At 35.4% G+C, this 21,838-nt stretch overlaps 1 protein-coding gene across 9 annotated transcripts in view; it reads left to right on the top strand.

Moving 5' to 3' along the window:
- The window catches only part of EXOC2 (exocyst complex component 2), a 262,914-nt gene that overhangs the window by 188,554 nt on the left and 52,522 nt on the right, over positions 1–21,838 (top strand). For all 9 annotated transcript variants that reach the window (XM_082732163.1, XM_082732164.1, XM_082732165.1 and 6 more), the window contains one exon: positions 8,381–8,522. In XM_082732163.1, coding sequence (XP_082588289.1) covers positions 8,381–8,522 — 142 coding nt within the window. The remainder of the gene's footprint in view (positions 1–8,380; positions 8,523–21,838) is intronic.

Below are 21,838 nucleotides of genomic sequence, written 5' to 3'. Positions count from 1 at the left end.
AACTCTCTAGCTTTTTCTTTATGAGATGATTTTTAATTATTGCTTCAATTTCTTTAATGGTTAAAGAACCATTCAAGTTTTGTTTCTTCTTGTTAGTTGTAATAATCTGTATTTTTCTTGGGCTTTCTCCATTTTGCCCAAATTTCTAATTTTATTGGTATAAAGTTGTATTATAATAGTTTCATATTATCTGTTTCAACTGCATCTGAGGTTATTTCTAGACTTAATATTTTCAGTCTTTTTTCTTGATCAGAGTCTTTTCAAGAACCAAATTTTGGCTTTACTAATCTCTCTGTATGTCCTTGTTTCCTGTCACAGTAATTTGAGCACTTAGCTTAATTGTTTTATTTATGTAGATCATTGATTCCAAACCTTTCTGCCTTCTTAATGTAAACATTCAAGGTTATGAATGTCCCTCTAACTCTTTAGCGGTTTCCCACATATTAACATATTTTATTTGTTCTGTTTTGTATTTTCTCATTTTAATTGTGAGTTTTTCGGGGGCACCTGGGTGGCTCAGTGGGTTAAGCTGCTGCCTTCGGCTCAGGTCATGATCTCAGGGTCCTGGGACTGAGTCCCACATTGGGCTCTCTGCTCAGCGAGAAGCCTTCTTCCCTCTCTCTCTCTCTCTGCCTGCCTCTCTGCCTACTTGTGATCTCTCTCCGTCAAATAAATAAATAAAATCTTAAAAAAAAAAATTGTGAGTTTTTCTTTGACACAAAACTATATAGGAGTGTGATTTTAAATTTCCAAATTGGGGGTGGGTGGGTAGGTAGCAATTAGTTTCCATGTTGGGAATTAGTTTTCTCTTTGTTAGAGATTTTTAACTTAATTATGCTGATGAGGTCAATGAATATCATGTTTTTTACTTTGCTGAGACTTGCTTTTCAGACTGATACATGATGAGTTTCTTAAATATTCTCCCTTGCTTGAAAATATCACATCCTTCAGTTTTAAACACCATTAGATCAAGTTTGTGAATTTTATTGTTCAGTCTTCTATATCCATTCCTTTTATGTGTTTTGGCCTTCAATTTGTCACTTACTGAGAGATATGTAATAAGTCTTTATTTGTCTGCCTTTTAGATATTTTTTGTTTTCTTTGTCTCTACTATTTCATAGTTCCCCTATGATGTGTCTCTTGGTGTATATTGTTGGCCTTTTTTCCCTGACTGATTGATACCCTTATTAGGTCTGGAAAATCTCAGCTATTACCTCTTTAAATATTTATTCTTTTCTATTCACTCTTTTCTCTCCTTCAAGACCTCCTATGGGATATATGTTAGACCTCACTCTGTTCATGTCTCTAACATTTTTTGTTCATGTTTTCCCCACCCATCTCTAATTCTTTTAGTAATTCGGAATAATTCATTCAGCTCTCTATTCTCCTTGACTTTTTCTTGATTTGTATCTAATCTTGTTGAAATTTGCTGTCTATTGCCATTTTATTTCAGTTGTTTTTCATTTCCAGAAATTTGGTTTTTTTTTAATTTTTATTTACTTATTTTTTATTATTTTTTTTAATTTATTTTCAGCATAACAGGATTTATTGTTTTTGCACCACACCCAGTGCTCCATGCAATCCATGCCCTCTCCAATACCCACCACCTGGTTCCCCCAACCTCCCACCCCTTCAAAACCCTCAGATTGTTTTTCAGAGTCCATAGTCTCTCATGGTTCACCTCCTCTTCCAATTTCCCCCAACTCCCTTCTCCTCTCTAACTCCCCTTGTCCTCCATGCTATTTGTTATGCTCCACAAATAAGTGAAACCATATGATAATTGACTCTCTCTGCTTGACTAATTTCACTCAGCATAATCTCTTCCAGTCCCGTCCATGTTGCTACAAAAGTTGGGTATTGTTTTTTTTTTTTTAAGATTTTATTTATTTATTTGACAGACAGAGATCACAAGTAGGCAGAGAGGCAGGCAGAGAGAGAGAGAGAGGGAGAAGCAGGCTCCCTGCTGAGCAGAGAGCCTAATGTGGGGCAGGATCCTTGGACCCTGAGATCATGACCTGAGCCGAAGGCAGAGGTTAAAACCTCTGAGCCACCCAGGCGCCCCCAGAAACTTGGTTTTTGTCACTAAGTAAAGGAAAATGATTAACTTGCTCTGGAATGGTATAATTTCAAACATCAGTATAGGAGGTGGTGGCAGTGGCAGGGAAAGTGGCAGGCAGAGGGAGAAAGTTATTTCCCATGCTCCTTGGATTGTTTTTTGTAGGTGGCCAAATCACATACAATCTATAGTCAAACAAAAGACTCACTATTAAGAAGACGATTGGAAAAAAAAAAAGATGATTGGAGCAGTTATGAGAAGCCTCAATAGTGGGATGTGAGACAGTTAACTTGATTATAAAAAATTCACGAAAAACTAAAGATTGAGGAATAATAAAGATTAGTGACAAGTCACCAGGTTAGAATCACAGTGGAAGGTGAGGGAAGTAAGGAATAATGGCTCTCACTAAGTGCTAGAGACATTGTCTTTCTGTTTCAGGGTGACAGTATATCCTGTTTTTTCCTGTTTTTGTTTTCTTTTATTAGTGCCACCTCTACTAGGGGCTAAGAGTTTATTTTTAAAAGTTAATTATTTACTTGGCATTTATTTTGTCCACATTTGACAAGTTGTGTTTTAGTAACACAAAGTAATGTCAATTTGCCATCTGTCTGACCACTCATTTGTAAAAAATTTTTAAAGTATATTAATTTAACTGAATCTAGTCATTCATATTCACTTGGATAGGTGATGTTCTTATTGTAATTTGATTATTTTGTTTCTATAGAGATTACTTAGTTCACTGTATTCTTTCTGTCATCTCTGAACTGAAATTAACTTTTTTAAAATTATTTTTTCTTTTTCAGAAACATACTTTTTAAGAAGGATTTTTAACAAAAAGCTTTAAAAATAGTAAATTAGAAAATTTAAATTTAGAACATTAATTAATGATCATGTTTTTAACTATTTTGAATGAGTTGAAGACAACTATATAGAAATTGTGGAAATAAGACATCTATGTAGGTGTGTGTTTTTCGGCACGTGTCTGGCATGTGCACTTACTGCTGTACAGGTCAGGCTGTATGTTGTCAGGATATCTTTTGATATGTGTATTGCTGCCTAAGATGATATAATGGCAGATTATTACCAACATTATTTTCCCCTGCATCTGAAATGCTACCTCCTAATGTATTCTGTATTTCTGTAAGTTATTACCAACAACTTGAAGTACTTTAAAAGGTGCTCCTCAATTCTCAAATGTAAGAATTTAGTGAGTACATCTGTTTCTGATTGCATAATTACTAAATTGGCACCTCTTTTTTTTTTTTTTAAAGAAAGCCTTTCCCAGTACCCTTAAAGGTACCCCATAAGCACTCCCTCTCTCCCTTAACAGCTTTGTTCTTTGAACGTTTTATAAATGTTTTCTTGCCTTTCTTCCCTATTAGACTGTGATTTCCTTTAAGGTTTTTTTTTTCTTTTCATTTAACTTTCATACATCACTATTAGATAGTGCTTTAATGATGAACAGACGTTATCCTTGGGTAGTAGGGGTCAAGTAAATTTAGCTAACATCTGTATTTATTAGCTATCATGAACAGGGTTCTAGTGAAAATTGGGCATGTTGAAATAAATAATAATAGTATAATAATGATAGCTGAGAGAATTTGTGATGTACTTTAAATGTACTGTATTTAAGTCTCATAAATTATCTTTTTGAATTCCTACACAAAATTTATGAGGTACTGTTGACCTTAATTCTGCTTTGTCAGACATTAATAACTGCTACTCCCCTTTCTCTTTCACTTGCCTAGTATCTATCTGCCCATTTATTTATTTTCAGCCATTTTTAAAAAAAATAGAGTATGAATTATATACAGTAAAACATTAATCTTCAGTGTACAAATAAGTGACTTTTAATGCATATATACATCCCAGTATCCAACACCTAAAGCAAGATATATTTCCCTCATTCCCCCTTCCAAGTCAGTAGGCACCCTTCTGTCAGCATGCATTAGTTTTGTCTGTTCTTTAACTTTGTGTTAAAAGGAACTGTACAGTTAATAATCTTTTGTGTCTAGCTGCTTTTGCTCCAGCTTAATTTTTGAGATTCATCCAAATTGTTGTGTCTGTAAGTAATTTATTTTCTTTTATAGCTGAATTTGGATAACTCAAATTTGTTTAATCATCTCACTGTAACAGGTGTTGAATTGTTTCCAGTTTAAGGGTTTTGTTTTGTTTTGTTGTTTTAAGATTTTATTTATTTAACAGAGAAAGAGAGCACAAGCAGGGAAAGTACCTGGCAGAGGGAGAGGCAGAAGCAGTCTCCCCGCTGAGCAGGGAACTTAGTACTCTTTTGAGATACATGACCTGAGCCAAAGGCACACGCTCATCCCTCTGAGCCACCCAGGTGCCCCACTTTAAGGTTTTTATGAATAAACTTGTGAACGTTGCCGTGGAAGTCTTTTATGGACATTTGTATTCTCTCATCTTGTAATTGCTGTCATGGAATAAGTTAATTAGGAATTCTAAATTGTTTTTCAGAGTGGGTATCTGATTTTAGTTCTCATTGTATAGCAATGTATGAGTATTCCATTTGCTCCATGTTGTCCTTACGAACACTTAATATATCATTCTTTTTTATTTCAGTCAATTCTGTTGCTTTCATTGGCTTTCTCTGATTAAATGATGCTAAGCCCTTTTTCTTACATATTACTCATATTCAGATATTTTCTGTTTGGAAGTGCCTTTTCAATTCATTTCTCTATGGTTTTTTTCTCATAATATAATACTTTATGCATTTTTATGACACATAAAATTTTTTTTAAATTTCTTTTCAGTGTTCCAGAATTCATTGTTTATGCACTACACTCAGTGCTCCATGTAATACGTGCTCTCCATAATACCCACCACCAGGCTCACCCAACCCCCTATCTTCCTCCCCTCCAAAACCCTGCTTGTTTCTAAGAGTCCACAGTCTCTCATGGTTTGTCTGTCCTCCAATATCCCCCAACTCACTTCTTCTCTCCATCTCCCCATGTCTTCCATGTTATTCCTTATGCTCCACAAATAAGTGAAACCATATGATAATTTACTGTCTCTACTTCACTTACTTCACTCAGCATAATCTCTTCCAGTCCCGTCCATGTTGCTACAAAAGTTGGGTATTCATCCTTTCTAATGGAGGCATAATACTCCATTGTATATATGGACCATATCTTCTTTATCCATTCATCCATTGAAGGGTATCTTGGCTCTTTCCAAAGTTCGGCAACTGTGGCCATTGCTGCTATGAACATTGGGGTACAGATGGCCCTTCTTTTCACTACATTTGTATCTTTGGGGTAAATACCCAGGAGTGCAATTGCAGGGTCATAGGGAAACTCTATTTTTAATTTCTTAAGGAATCTCCACACTGTTTTCCAAAGTGGCTGCACCAACTTGCATTCCCACCAACAGTGTATGAGGGATCCCCTTTCTCCACATCCTCTCCAACACATGTTGTTTCCTGTTTTGTTAATTTTGGCCATTCTAACTGGTGTAAGGTGGTATCTCAATGTGGTTTTGATTTGAATCTCCCTGATGGCTAATGATGATGAACATTTTTTCATGTGTCTGTTAGCCATTTGTATGTCTTCTTTGGAGAAGTGTCTGTTCATGTTTTGCCCATTTCTTGATGTGGTTATTCTTTTGTATGTGTTGAATTTGAAGAGTTCTTTATAGATCTGTGATATCAGCCCATTGTCTGTACTGTCATTTGCAAATATCTTCTCCCATTCCGTGGGTTGCCTCTTTGTTTTTGTTGACTGTTAACTTCGCTGTGCAGAAGCTTTTGATCTTGATGAAGTCCCAAAAGTTCATTTTTTGCTTTTGTTTCCTTTGCCTTTGGAGACATATCTTGAAAGAAGTTGCTATGGCCGATGTCAAAGAGGTTACTGCCTATGTGCTTCTTTAGGATTTTGAGAGATTCGTGCCTCACATTGAGGTCTTTTATCCATTTCGAGTTTTATCTTTGTGTATGGTGTAAGAGAATGGTCGAGTTACATTCTTCTACACATAGCTGTCCAATCTTCCCAGCACCATTTATTGCAAAGGCCCGTCTTTTCCACTATATATTTTTTCATGCTTTGTCAAAGATTAGTTGACCATAGAGTTGAGGGTCCATATCTGGGCTCTCTGCTCTGTCCCATCGAGTCTATTTTTGTGCCAGTACCTTGCTGTCTTGATGATCACAGCTTTGTAGTAAAGCTTGAAATCAGGAAACGTGATGCCCCCAGTTTTGTTTTTCCCCCAGTTTTGTTTTTCTTTTTCAACATTTCCTTAGCAATTCGGGAACTCTTCTGGTTCCATACAAATTTTTGTTCCAGCTCCTTGAAAAAGCCAGTGGAATTTTGATCAGAATGGCATTGAAATTATAGATTACTCTAGGCAGTATAGACATTTTAACAATGTTTATTCTTCTAATTCATGAGCATGGAATGCTCTTCCAACTTTTTGTGTCTTCTTCAATTTCTTTCATGAGTGCTCAGTAGTTCTTGAGTATAGATCCTTATAGATTCTTGAGGTAGATCCTTTACCTCTTTGATTAGGTTTATTCCCAGGTATCCTATGGGTCTTGGTGCTGTAGTAAATGGAATTGATTCTCTAATTTCCCTTTATGTCTTTTCATTGTTAATGTATAAAAAAAACAGCTGATTTCTGTGCATTGATTTTGTATTCTGTCACATTACTGAGTTACTGTGTGAGTTCTAGTAGTTTGGGGGTGGAGTCTTTTGGTTTTCCATATAAAGTATCATGTCATCTGTGAAGAGAGTTTGACCTCTCCTTTGCCAATTTGAATACCTTTTATTTCTTTCTGTTGTCTGATTGCTGTTCTTAGGACTTCTAGTACTATGTTGAACAAGAGAGGCAAGAGTGGGCATCCTTGTCATGTTCCTGATCTCAAAGGAAGGCTGTCAGCTTTTCCCCATTGAGGATGATATTTGCTGTGGGTTTTTCATAGATAGATTTTATGAAGTTGAGGAGTGTTCCCTCTATTCCTATACTTTGAAGGGTTTTAATCAGGAACAGATGCTGTATCTTATCAAATGCTTTTTCTGCATCTATTGAGAAGACCATGTGGTTCTTCTCTATTCTCTTATTTATTCTAGCACATTGATTGATTTGCGAATGTTGAACCACTCCTGCATCCCATGGATAAATCCCACCTGGTCATCGTGGATAATCTTTTTAATGTACTGTTGGATCAGGTTAGCTAGGATCTTGTTGAGAATCTTGGCATTCGTATTCATCAGGGATAATGGGCTGAAATTCTCTTTTCTTTTGGTGGAGTCTTTGCCTGGTTTGGGGATCAGGTTAATGCTGGCTTCATAAAAAGAGTCTGGAAGTTTTTCTTTTGCTCTGTTTTTTGAAACAGCTTCAGGAGAATAGGTATTATTTTTTCTTTGAATGTTTGGTAGAATTCCCCCAGAGAATCCATCAGGTCCTGGGCTCTTTTTTTACTCTGTGCCTTGAAGTACTTATTGTACTTAACTTCAATCTCCATAGTGACCACTGGTTCCTCCAGTTAAACTACTCATTGGTTAGCTTTGAAAGTCGTATGTAAGGGTGCCCGGATGGTTCAGTGGGTTAAGCCTCTGCCTAAAACTCCGGTCACAATCCCAGGTGCTGGGATAGAGCTGGACATCGGGCTCTCTGCTCAGCAGGGAGCCTGCTTCGTCCTCCCTCTCTCTCTCTCTCTCTCTCTCTGTCTCCTTCTCTGCCTACTTGTGATCTCTGTCTGTCAAATAAATAAATAAAATCTTAAAAAAAAAAAAGAAAGTAAGTCATGTGTGTTCTCCCTAAGTCTTGTTTTATATCGTACATTAGTCTCCTTAAAGGTTTTCATTATTTTTCTAAGCCAAGTTGTTGCTTGTCTTTTCTACAGCTGAATTTCACTGCATGACAAATATTCCTTTTTACAGATACTACACTATATGACATAGAAGCAGACACATCACCAGTAGTCCACTGCAGAGGGCCCTGAGCCCATAGACTCTATTCCCAAATTTACGACTCTGCCCACCTACTCTAACTCTTGGCCTCTTGAGTCCCAGTGAGACCAGGAAGGTACCTCATCTTGTTCTACTTTCACTACCAACAGGAACTCACAGTTCATGTGGGCTGAACTTTCTGTGTATAGTCCATGTATGAAGATTAATTCATATTAAATAACCTGTGTTAAGAGGGTGGTCTTTGTTATTGAAAAATAAATAAAATAGAAATCATGTTTTTTTTCTGTAGGAAAATTCATAAGTATATTTAAAATATGCTGAAGTATTTATATTATTTTACTTTTCCCTCATGCTCAGATTAAAAAAGTCATAGTTATTCTTTATTATGTGTTTATAGGTTAGCATGGCTTCATTGAAAGAATTAGACCAAAGACTCTTTGAAAATTACATTGAGTTGAAAGCAGATCCTATCGTTGGCTCATTGGAACCTGGAATTTATGCAGGCTATTTTGATTGGAAAGACTGCCTGCCTCCAACAGGTAAATGGTTTTAAGTAACTGTCCAGCACATCTAGAGTTATAAATATGAATTTTATCAATCAGTGTATTCTTAAAATGCTTTTCTTTTTATTCATATTTTCCCCATTAGTTTGATTTTAACTTTTTACTAGCTTAAACCCATTTTTGATAGTTTGGAATATAGTGTGCTTTTTATTATTCATACCTCAGGCTTAAAATTACTCTTAAATGCCAGAAAATAATTAATTATACCATATAATATTCAATCATTTTAGTAATGCATATTTGCTTCCCAGGATGTGTCCCTATTACGTAGATAGAATAGACTGTGAGTGACAGTTTTGTACAATGACTTTGTGACTATCATCAAAAAATTTATGTAAGAAATGTGGTCATTTCTTTATAAGACCTAATTATTAATGCTGACAAGGTGAAGGATAGAAGAAAAATACGTAGGAGTATGATTATTACAGTAATTTAGCAAAGAAAATTGAACCACAGAAGGATGACTGACACAGTTCCAGTATTATCTCGTGACATCAAATGAAAGTCACTTAAATCACTTCATAATATATATTTTAAAAATAAGTATTGCTTGCTGAATCAAACTTTTTGATGCGTCAGGTAGTTATTCCTTTGTATGAAATAGAGTGAAATACATAGAACCAAGCTCCCTAATAACATTTTTATCTAAAAGTGGTCTTATATAGAAATGGTGTGTTTATGTAAGACAGATTCTTTTTGGATATATATATGTAGATGTACTAGTGAATTGTTAAGAAGTTTGAGTTAATCGTCATTCTTTTACCTAATTGCTTTAAACACCTTTTGAAATTATGTAATGCTTTTATTAGGTGGTGATAAAATTGTTTAATCGTTAAACACCTTTGGGTTTTTATTGTGTAGTGTTCACTTTAAGTGGTAACAATATAGTAACGCCATGAGTCAAAACTAAAAACAAGAATCATGAAATTAAGGATATTGTATGTGACCACAGGTATTTTATTTTCTGAAATCACAGCCATTATAGTCACCCGAGGCTTTCTACCCACGTGTCCATAATTAATCTTTTTTCCTTAAATTCTGTTACTTCTCTATATACGTACTTTACTGTGTCCAAACTGGGTTATAGTTCATATCCCAAATATATCCTTTGAACGTTTAAATCAGATCCTATTAGTATCTTTAAATCCTTGCAATATCTTCCCATTAAACTTACAGTAAAATGTGCAATGCAGTACATGGCAGGCCCTAGCCTGGTGCCCTGGCGCTTTGCCCACCACTCACAAGTGTACACCAAGGCCTCTCTCCAGCTACATTTTAGCACAGTGAGCCTTTTTGTTGCCCAAACTTTCCATTTCCTTCCACCTTACCTCTTCAAACCTTTTTTTTCTCCTTTTCTTAGGTGGTAGTTCTTCTTATCTTATAGGATTGACTCCCTTTTGTCATTAGGTCTTAAACTTAAATGTCATCATACCAGCCACCAGCCTGGAGAAATGATATGGACAATGGACAGTTGTCATGGTGTTTTAAATTTAACCTGTAAAAAGTATTCATTTTATATGTAAAATAATTATTTACAAGGGAAAATGCTATACATCTGGTTCTAGCACTGGCCTTTATACTGGTTGAACTTATTAAAGCTAAATCCATGAGGTCATAGTTTTGTGGGTTCATTACCATTTTAAGTGATTAAACATGACTTTTAACAATAAATTATCATCCTCAAGATCATCAGTCAACAGCATCTGGAACTTTTGATCTACAGTCCCTTTTTCAAAACTCTTGAGCCCAGATGACTTTTGGAATTGCAGTATTTTGGATTTTGGAAAGATACAACGCATGTGCCGTATATTATGTTACATTTCTAGCAAGGATTTCTGCAGGGAAACATGAATACTTAGACTAGGAGTGATACTCAGTATCCTTAATCAGGTCAGGTGAGAAATTGCCGCCAGAAGAGTTCATCAGAAATTTGTAAATTCATGAACAGAAAATTTTGCCTTTTACATTCTGTGTCTTCAATATCTAAACTACTTGATATATAATGCCTGCTCAGTAAATATTTGTTTAGTAACTGCAACAACGACCCCTTTATAGCTTCCACTGATGCCTCTGCTCATGTCTTCAGTGCCCAGTCATCACTTCCCTGACTGGCCTGTGCATGCTTCAGGGTCCATCTCTGAAAGGAGTGGTTTTTCTGGCAAGTCTTCCTCACATCAGCCCTAACAGGATTGTTTGTTTTGTTTTGTTTTTCTGAATTACACCTTTAACCTCTCTTATAATTCTCAGGTACATATACATTATATATGTATGTCATATATATGTGTGTATATTATATGTATATATAAATGTAAAATATAAAATGTAAAAATATGTATATTATATATGTGTACCAAGTATGTATATTATATATACACATATGTATATGTGATATACATGTTAATACATATATAATATACACATCATATGTATATGTGCATGCATATAATATACATGTTTAGTACATATATAATATACATGTTTTTTGTAACCTGTCACCTGTTTTTTTATTGCCCCAAATTGGGAGAATTTTTAAAAATGTGTAACGATTTCTTTTCACATTCATAGACTTCAAATTATGTAAGTATTTTTATAGAGCAGTGACTGAAAGTTTCGGAATTCCAAGAGATAGATATAAAAAGGGTTTTCAATAAAATCTCTATTTTCTACTAAAGGTATTAATGCACAATACTTAGATTTTGCCCCTACTGTTCTTAGCCCACCGCTGGTGAGCTAAATGTCATTGCCCTGTCCTTTCTCCCCAGTCTTAGATGAACTAGACTAAAAGAGCTCTTTGGACCAGCCTGATTTCTGCTTCTCTCTTGGTTGGCCTGCCACCACCTTCTGTCTAAGATGGCTGAGAGGAATGGTATCCAGTGACCACTTTTCCTTTCTTACTTGGGGTACTTCCGTGTGTGTGTGTGTGTGTGTGTGTGTGTGTGTGTAAATTATCTCATGGGAAAACAAAAGTCTCACTTTTGCTGTAGCAAACTTTTGTGGAAGTAGTTTAGCAATCCCAGATATTCAGAAATAAAGGAGTTGTTATGTGGCAGGCCATGCATGTGCAAACACATACACACACATATACACATGCACACATTCATGTACATCGCAGTTTTAAGCATCTTGCTGACAGATGGTTTCAGTTATTTGTGTCCTCATAACATCTGACTCAGTGCCTTGAATATAATTATCACTTACTACTTGTGGTTCTAATTTTCTAGATTTCAACCATCTTAAGATAACTAAATTATTTATAACCTCTTGAGAATCTGGGGGTAAGGCTAGGACATTGAGCACTAAACTGGCAGTGTGGTTGCCCTAACTATAAATCACAATCCCCACAAAAACTCCCCATCACTCTTCTCTTTGCAACCCAGCTTTTAAAAAGTTGTCTTCCTTGAAGATTCCTTGCTAGTGCTATCTCTGTTACTGTGTCACTTGATGTCTCACCCTGAGAAGTCTACTTTCACCGCCCCCCGCCATTGAGACTATTCTCACTGAAGCCACTTCTGATGTTATACATTTGACCCTTGAACAACATGGGTTTGAACTGTGCATTCCATATGTCATTACTTCAGAGGCTGTGATTGCTGGTCATTGTTACGCCCTGGTGGATCCTAGAACATGGCCTCAGTGAGGAGTTCTGAGAGAGCAAGGAGTATGGGAATGGCAGTGCCAGGCTATTAGGAGTTTTTTATACCAATTTCATCTAATTAGGTGATTCAGTGATTCAGAGTGTCCAGGTCCTCTCTTTGTAGTATTTATTTAAGGTACTCAAAGTTTCTTCTCTATTATCTTCATATTTTCTCAGTCATGAAATTGAACTAGTGTAAGTCATTGATGTGAGTAATAAAGGTTTGTGTCCTCTGGATAATTTTTTAACAGAAAATTAATATTCTACTGGCCACATGACATTAGTGATAAGGCTTTTTATCTTTTATTATTATTTTTTTAAAGATAAACATTCTTTCAAGAACAGAGGGCATATGGCACTGCACTGTCAGCAATTGACTTACTCCTTCTCAGATTCCAAAAACACTTAGAAATTGTCAGTGTTCGTTTCACTTTTATGAACTGTTTTTAGTTCTGTTCTTTGTGTAGTTTTGTCTTCATGATCACTAACTGAACCTTAGTCTTGCATAGTCATATAGTGATTGTGAGTTGTTTAAAATTGACTTAAGTTGAGACCTCATGTAAAGTGAGCGACCAAAATAGTTTGACTATTAATCTTCCAAAATAATTTCAATTAACAACTTTAGTATTATCTTTAGAGTTTTCATCTTGAAAAACTGAATTTTGCAAATCATATAGATAACTGATTACTTATTACTGTAGTTAGCAATAAATTTAGTTTCCGATACTGTATGTAGTAATTTAAAAAAAAATCCAGTTGATTAATTTCATGATTCAAGAGGAGATATCCGTTAGAGCCATAGCTATGCTTTTTCAACCTGACAGTTGGATATTTAAATTGCTGTCACCTCTTTATTTGTGTATATGTCAGGAAAGGTTATTCTGGTTAGTTCTGAGTCACCTAACTGATTGTTTAATTTTTCTACTATCCATAGTTATTAAGAGCTCTGAGTATTTGCATTTGATAAATTTTAGCTAAATTAAGAATATTATTATTCCCCATTTGCAAAAATACACATGAAATTTCACATCTTCAAAATAGATTAAATTTTAAAAAATGTTTCTTTAAATTTTTACTTAAACTTGATTTTAGCATTTTTCTATCTAAAAAGGATACAAATTTATATATATTCCTTATACATATTTAACAAATGAATTTAAACATTTTATATACATAAAGTAATTGACTGATTTTTAATTATTAATTTTTTATTGACATATAGTTGTCATACAATATTAGTTTCAGGTATACAACATAGTTACTCAGCAATTCTATACATTATGCTCACAAAGTAAATTTAGTTACCATCTGCCACCAAAGTTAATAAAATATTATTGACTGTATTCCTTATCCTGAACTTTTCATCACTATGATGTACTTATTTTATAACTGGAAGTTTGTTCCTCTTAATCCCCTTCATCTGTTTTTGCCACCTCCCCTTTGATAACCACCAGTTTGTTCTGTGTATCTATGAGTCTTTTTCTGTTTTTGTTTGTTTTGTTTCTTAGATTCCATATGTAAATGAAATAATATATTTGCTTTTTCTGTCTGATCTATTTCACTTAGCATAATACCCTCTAAGTTTGTCCATGTTGTTGCAAATGGCAAGATCTTTTTCTTTCTGTGTCTGAGTAATAATTCCATGTATATATGTGCTGTATCTTCTTTATCCATTCATATTTTTATGGACACTTGGGATGTTTCCATACCTTGGCTATTGTAAATAATGCTGCAGTAAACATAGAGGTGCATATATTTTTCCATGTTTTTGTTTCATGTTCAGTGTTTTTGTTTTCTTCAGGTGAATACCCAGAAATGGAATTACTGGGTCATATGGTATTTATGTTTAATTTTTTGAGGAATCTTCATATTTTTTTTCTAGTGGCTGTACCAATTTACATTTCAGCTAATAGTGCACAATGTTCCCTTTCTCTACATCCTCACCAGCATTTGTTATTTCTTTTTTTTTTTTTTTTTTAAGATTTTATTTATTTATTTGACAGAGAGAGATCACAAGCAGGCAGAGAGAGAGAGGAGGAAGCAGGCAGAGAGGCAGGCAGAGAGAGAGAGGAGGAAGCAGGCTCCCTGCTGAGCAGAGAGCCCGATGCGGGACCTGATCCCAGGACCCTGAGATCATGACCTGAGCCGAAGGCAGCGGCTTAACCCACTGAGCCACCCAGGCGCCCCAGCATTTGTTATTTCTTATATTTTTGAACTAGCCATTCTTACGTGTGAGGTGATATTTCATTGTGGTTCTGATTTGCATTTCCCTGATGATAAGTGATATTGAACGTCTTTTCATATATGTCTTGGCCATCTCTGTGGCATCTTAGAAGGAATGTCTATTGAGGTCCTCTGTCCTTTTAATTGGATTATTTGTGGGTTTTGTTTGTTTGTTTGTTTGGTGTTGAGTTGTACAAGTTCTTTATATAGTTTGGATACAACCCTATAGTGGATGTTACCATTTGCAAGTATCTTCTTACCTTCAGTAAGTTAGTTGCCTTTTTGTTTTGTTGATGGTTTCCAAAAGCTTTTTAGTTTCATATAGTCCCAGTTGTTTATTTTTGGTTTTGGTACCCTTCCTTGAGGAGATAGATGCAGAAAAATTCTGCTAAGGCTGATGTCTAAGAGGATACTGCTTGTGCTTTTTTTTTTTTTTTTTAAGAGTTTATTTATTTATTTGAGAAAGAGAGAGCCTGAGTATGGGGGGCAGAGAGAGAATCATCCCCCACTGAGCAGGGAGCCTTACGTGGGGCTCAATCTCATGTCCTGGGATCATGACCTAAGCCTAAAGCAGATATTTAACCAATTGAGCCACCCAGGCGCCCTCTGCCTATGTTTTCTGTTAGGAGTTGCATGGTTCAAGTCTCACATTTGGGTCTTTAATCCATTTTTTAAAAGATTGATTTATTTGAGAGAGAGAGAGAGACGAAGGAAGAGAAAGAGCATGCGCAAGTGGAGGGGGGCAGAAGGAGAGGGAGAGAATCTCAAGCAGACTCTCAACTGAGTACGGAACCTGACATGGGATTCAGTCCCATGACCCTGAGATCATGACCTAAGCTAAAATCAAGATTCAGATGCTGAGCCACCTAGGTGCCCCGATCTTTAATCCATTTTGAGTTTATTTTGTGTGTAGTAGATGGGAGTGATCCAGTTTCATTCTTGTTCATGTGATTATCCAGTTTTCCTAAGAGCGTTTATTGAAGAGACTGTTTTTTTCCTTTTTTTTTTTTTTTTTTGCATTATGTATTTTTGCCTCCTTTGTGATAATTAAGAGACCATAAGTATGGGTATATTTCCGGGCTCTCAATTCTGTTCCCTCGATCTTTGTGTCTGTTTCTGTGGCAGGACCATATTGTTTTGATTATTGTAGTTTTATAATATGTCTTGAAATCTGGGGTTGTGATACCTATAGCTTGTTCTTCTTTCTCAAGATTGCTTTGGCTATTTGGGGTCTTTTGTGGTTCCATACAAATTTTAGGATTATTCTAATTCTGTGAAAAATGCCATTGAAATTTTGATAGGGATTACCCAGAATCTATAGCTTTCTTTGAGTAATATGGACATTTTAACTCTTCTAATCAATGAGCTATTCCATTTGTTTGTGTCAGCTTCAGTTTCTTTCATCAGTGTTTTATAGTTTTCAGAGTACACTGGTTAGGTTTATTGCTATGTATTTTATTATTTTTTGTGCAATTATAAATGGGATTTTTAAAAAAATTTTGCCACTTTATTAGTGTATAGAAGTGCAGCAGATTTCTGTACATTAATTTTGTGTTCTGCAACTTCACTGAATTCATCTAATATTTTTGTGTGTGTGGAGTCTTGAGGGTTTTCTATGTTTAGTATCATGTCATCTGCAAATAGTGACAGTTTACTTTTTCCTTAACAAAACTTGGATGTCTTTTTTTTTTCTTGTGATTGCTGTGGCTAGGACTTCCAGTTCTATGTTGAGTAAAGGTGGTGAGAGTAGATATCCTTGTGTAATTCTTTATTTTAAAGGAAAAATTTTCAGCTTTTTATTATGAGTGTGATCATAATAATGGTTTTTTTTTTTTAATACATGGCCTTTTGGTGTTGAAATACATTCCTTCTAAACCCACTTTGTTGAATTTTTATCATGAATGGGTATTGAATTTTGTGAGTTGGATCTATTGCAATGATCGTATGATTTTTATTTTTCACTTGGTTAATGTGGTGTATCACATTGATTTGCATATATTGAATCATCATTGCATCCCTGGAATAAATTCCTCATGATTGTGGCAAATGATCCTTTATATGTGCTGTTGAATTCAGTTTGCTGGTACTTTGTTGAGGATTTTTTTCATCTGTGGTTCATCAGTAGTATTGGTATTTTTGTAATATTATAATTTTTGTTTAGTAGTCTCTTACTGGTCTCTAGAATGAATTTGGAAGAATTCCTTCTTCATCATTTTTTGGGGGGAAATAGTTTGAGTAGATAGTAATTCTTCCAAAATTTGGTAGAATTCAACTGTGACACTGTCTAGTCCTCAACTTTTGCTTGTTGAGAGTTTTTGGGTCACTGGTTCAGTTGCACTATAAGTAATCATTCCATTCAAATTATTTATTTCTTCCTGATTCTGTCTTGGAAGATTATATGTTTCTAGGAAATCTTTCTTGTAGATTGTCCCGTTATTTCACATGGAATTTTTTGTAGTAGTTTCTTACAATCCTGTGTATTTCTGTGTGTCAGTTTTAACTTCTCATCTTTTATTTCTGATTCATTTATTTGAGTCCTCTCTCTTTGTTTTCTTGATGAGTCTGTTAGGGGTTCTCCATGTTGTTCATCTTTTTAAAGAAACTGCTCTTAGTTTCATTGATCTTTTCTATTGTTTGCTTTTTTATTTTTTTAGTCTTCATTCGTATTTTCCACTCTGATTTTATATTATCACTTTTCTACTAAAATTAAGCTTTATTTACTCTTTTGTTTTGTAATTCCTGTAGTTGTGAGGTTACATTGTTTATCTGAAATTTTTGTTTCTTGATTGTTATCAACTTCCTTCTTAGAACTAGTTTTGATGTGTCCCAAAGATTTTGAGCCATTATGTTTTCATTTATCTTTAGTTTTTTTTAAATTTTTCTCTTTGATTTATTCACTGACCCATGGTTTTTTAGTAGCATGTTGTCTATCTCCTATTCTCCTTTCTGTCCAGTCTTTTTTGTCTGATGTAAGTATTGCTACCTCAGCTTTTTTTTCCTTTTAAATTGGCTACCATTTGCATGGAATATCTTTTGCCACCCCTTTACTTTCAATCTCTTTGTGTTCTTAGGTCTGAACTGAGTTTCTTGTTGGCTGCATATAGATAGTCTGAATTCCTTTCTCAGTTCTGGTAGTTTTTTGGTAGTTTTTTTTTTTTTCTTTTCAGCGTTCCAAGATTCATTGTTTATGCACCACTCTCAGTGCTCCATGCAATACGCGCTCTCCTTAATACCCTTCACCAGGCTCACCTAAGCCTCCACCCCTTTCCCCTCCGAAACCCTCAGTTTGTTTTTCAGAGTCTCCCATGGTTCGTCTCCCCCTCCGATTTCCCCCAATTCACTTTTCCCTTCCTTCTCCTAATGTCCTCCATCTTATTCCTTAAGCTCCACAATTAAGTGAAACCATATAATAATTGGCGCTCTCTGCTTAACTTATTTCACTCAGCATAATCTCCTCCACTCCTGTCCATGTTGATACAAAAGTTGGGTATTCATCCTTTCTAATGGAGGCATAATATTCCCTTGTATATTTGGACCATATCTTTATCTGTTCTTCTGTTGAAGGGCATCTTGGCCCTTTCCACAATTTGGTGATTTTAGCCATTGCTATTAAGAACATTGTGGGGCACCTGGGTGGCTCAGTGGATTAAGCCGCTGCCTTCGGCTCAGGTCATGATCTCAGGATCCTGGGATCGAGTCCCGCATCGGGCTCTCTGCTCAGCAGGGAGCCTGCTTCCCTCTATCTCCCTCTTTGCCTGCCTCTCCTTCTGCTTGTGATCTCTCTCTGTCAAATAAATAAATAAAATCTTTAAAAAAAAAAAAAGAACATTGAGGTACATAAGGCCCTTCTTATCACTATATCTGTATCTTTAGGGTAGGTTAAGGATCTGTACTTGAGAAACTACAGAACACTCATGAAAGAAATTGCAGAAGACACTAAAAGATGGAAGAGCATTCCATGCTCATGGAATAAACATTGTTAAAACATCTGCACTGCCTAGAGTAATCTATACTTTCAATGCCATCTCGATCAAAATTCCACCGGCATTTTTCAAAGTGCTGGAACAAACAGTCCTAAAATTTGTATGGAACCAGAAAAGACCCCGAATTGCTAAGGAAATGTTGAAAAAGAAAAACAAAACTGGGGGCATCACATTGCCTGATTTCAAGCTTTATGATCACCAAGACAGCATGGTCCTGGCACAAAAACAGACACATAGACCAGTGGAACAGAGCAGAGAGCCCAGATATGGACCCTCAACTCTATGGTCAAATAATCTTCAACAAAGCAAGAAAAAATTACCCAGTGGGAAAAAAGACAGTCTCTTTAATAAATGGTGCTGGAAAATTGGACAGCTATGTATAGAAGAATGAAACTTGACCTCTTACACCATACACAAAGATAAACTTGAAATGGATAAAAGACCTCAACGTGAGGCAGGAATCTATCAAAATCCTAGAGGAGAATATAAGTTCACCTCACTGAAATAAGCCACAGCAACTTCTTTTGGTAGTGTTTTTTTGGATTTTCTATGTATAGTATCACATCATCTGCAGATAGTGAAAGTCTTTCTCCATTCTGACCAATTTGGGTGATTTTTACTTCCTTTCAATTTCTAATTGCTATGGCTAGGGCTTTTAGAGGTAAGAATAGATACCCTTATTTTGTTCTCAACCTTAATGGAAAAGCTTCATTTTCCACCATTGAATATAATCTTAGCTGTGCATTTGTTATACATGGTCTTTATTATATTGAGGTATGTTCCCTCTAAACTAGTCTGTTGAGGGTTTTTATCATGAAGGGATATTATACACTGTCAACTGCTTTTTCTGCATCTACTAAAATGATCATATGACTTTTATACTTTCTCGTTGATAAGGTGTCACACTGATTTGAGAACATTGAACCCCTTGCATTCCAAGAAAAAATCCCACTTGATCGTGGTGAATGATTTTTTTTAATTATTGTTGTAATCAGTTTGCTAGCATTTTGTTGAGGAATTTTGCATCTATGTTCATCAAAGATACTGGCCTATAGTTCTCCTTTTTGTAATATCTTTATCTAGTTTTGATATCAGAGTAATGCTGGCCTTATAAAATGAATTTGGAAGCCTTCCTCCTCTTCTGTTTTTGGAATAATTTGAGAAGAGTAGATATTAACTATTCTTTAAAGGTTTTGTAGAATTCATCTGTGAATCCATCTGATCCTGGATTTTTGTTTTTTGGGAATTTTTTGATTACTGATTCAATTTGTTTGCTGTTAACTGGTCTGTTCAAATTTTCTGTTTCTTCCTAGTTCTGTTTTAGGAGGTTACACCATTTCTAGGGATTTATCCATTTCTTTTAGACTGCCCAATTTGTTGGCATATAATTTTGTATTCTCTTATAATCCTTTGTATTTCTGTGGTGTTGGTTGTTATTTCTACTCTTTCATTTCTGATATTGTTTATTTGAATCCTCTCTCTCCCTCTCCATCTCTCTCTCTGTCTCTTTTTATGAGTCTGGCTAAAGGATTATCAGTTTTCATAATCATTACAAAGAACCAGCTCCTTGTTTCATTGATCTGTTCTGTTGTGTTTTTATTTTCTATTTCATATGTATCTGATCTTCTTTATCTCTTTCTTTCTGCTGATTTGGGTTTTGCTTGTTCTACCTTCTTTAGGTATAATTTTAGGTCGTTTATTTTGAGGTTTTTCTTGATTTTGAAGTAGGTCTTGCTATAAACTTCCCTTTTAGAACAGCTTTTACAATATCCTAAAGTTTTTAGACTGTTAAGTTTTCGTTTTCATTTGTCTCCATAAGCTTTTTTATTTCCTTTTTGAATTCTTGGTTGACCCATTCATTGTTTAGTCACATGTTATTTAACCTCCATGTGTTTGTGTTCTATCTAGATTTTTTTCATGTGATTGATTTCTAGTTTCATAGCATTGTCAGAAAAGATGCATGGTATGACTTCAGTCATTTCAAATTTATTGAGATTTGTTTTGTGCCCTAATATATGATCTTTTCTGGAGGATGTTCCATGAGCACTTGAAAAGAATTTATATTCTACTATTTTAGGATGGAATGTTCTGAATATATCTGTTAGCTCCATCTGGTTCAATGTGTCTTTCAAAGTGACTGTTTCCTTGTTAATTTTCTGTCTCACTGGTCCTTGCATGAAGGGATCTGTAGCCTCTTGGAAAAATTACCAAGGCCTGCTGGTTAGGAGGAGAATGCCTGGTATGCTGTTACCAGGATAGGTGGAGAGTGTTGGCACTATGCTGCTTCTACAGGTGTCTGTGTATTTAGACTGGGACATGGGGAGGGAAATGGTATTGCCAGCTCTTTCATGGTTAAAGAAGTCTCCCAAAGATCCCTGCTCATCCAGCATAGTCTCTAAGATCATTAAATAAATCTCCTTCCCATATATCGTAGGTATTTTTCAACTGCTGCTTCTAGGCTGTATCTCAGCAGTGCTGTTTGTTATACTATCTCTTTAAGGGTAGGGATTCAGTTTCCTCTCTCCCTCCCAGCTCTCCCAGTGCCGAGCCAGCTGGGTTTTAAAGTTTGAGATGTTAAGTCTCACTGATGGTAAAAACTCCAGAAGACAGGTGCTTTTTTTAAACAGGGATTTCCCCTTCCCAGTGCATGCCCTCTATGCCTAAAGAGCCCAGCATGGCATCCACTCTTTACCCCTGTCCATGCTCCACAACATTGCTTCTTCCTGTGGACCCTCCCATTGGTTTGTATACCTCCTGATCCCATTTCTGCCTGTACTACCCTTTTAAATGTGGCCTTTTCTCTACATTTACCTGTGGAGAGTCTGTTACGACAGTCTGTAGGTCATTTTCTTATTTATTTATACTGATGTGTGTGTTATCTAGTTATATCTGTGGAATGAGGTGAGCCCAAGATCCTCCTCCTCCACCATCTTTTTTAAGTCTTATAGACCATTTACACTTAAGATAATGATAGGAATGTACTTATTACCATTTTGATCATTGTTTTCTGGTTGTTTTTGTAGTTCTCTGTTCCTTTCTTCTCCTCTTCTCTTCCCTTGTGATTGATGGCTTTCTCTAGTGGTATAGTGACTTTTTTTTCTCTCTCTTTCCTTTTGTATCACATGGTTTTGGTTTGTGGTTATCATAAACTTCATATATAACACTATTTTTCAGATACCACATTTTAAGTGTATAGCACTATATATTAAGTTGATGGTCACTTGAGTACAAATATATTCTAAAAGCACTATATTTTTACTCTTCACCTCTACATTTTATGTATATGATATCCTATTTTACATCTTTTTATTTTGTGAATCCCTTGACTTATTTTTTAGATATAATTGATTTTGCTATTTCTTTATAAGTAATTGAGCTACTACCTTAACTGTGTATGTTTACTTTTGCCAGTGAAATTACTTTCTTTCATAATCTTCCAGTTATGTCCTTTT

This window comes from Mustela nivalis, assembly GCF_964662115.1.
Source record: "Mustela nivalis genome assembly, chromosome: 5".
In the NCBI taxonomy this organism is placed as follows: domain Eukaryota; kingdom Metazoa; phylum Chordata; class Mammalia; order Carnivora; family Mustelidae; genus Mustela; species Mustela nivalis.
Note: the sequence above shows the minus strand (reverse complement) of the source record. Positions and strands in the feature narration are given on the sequence as shown.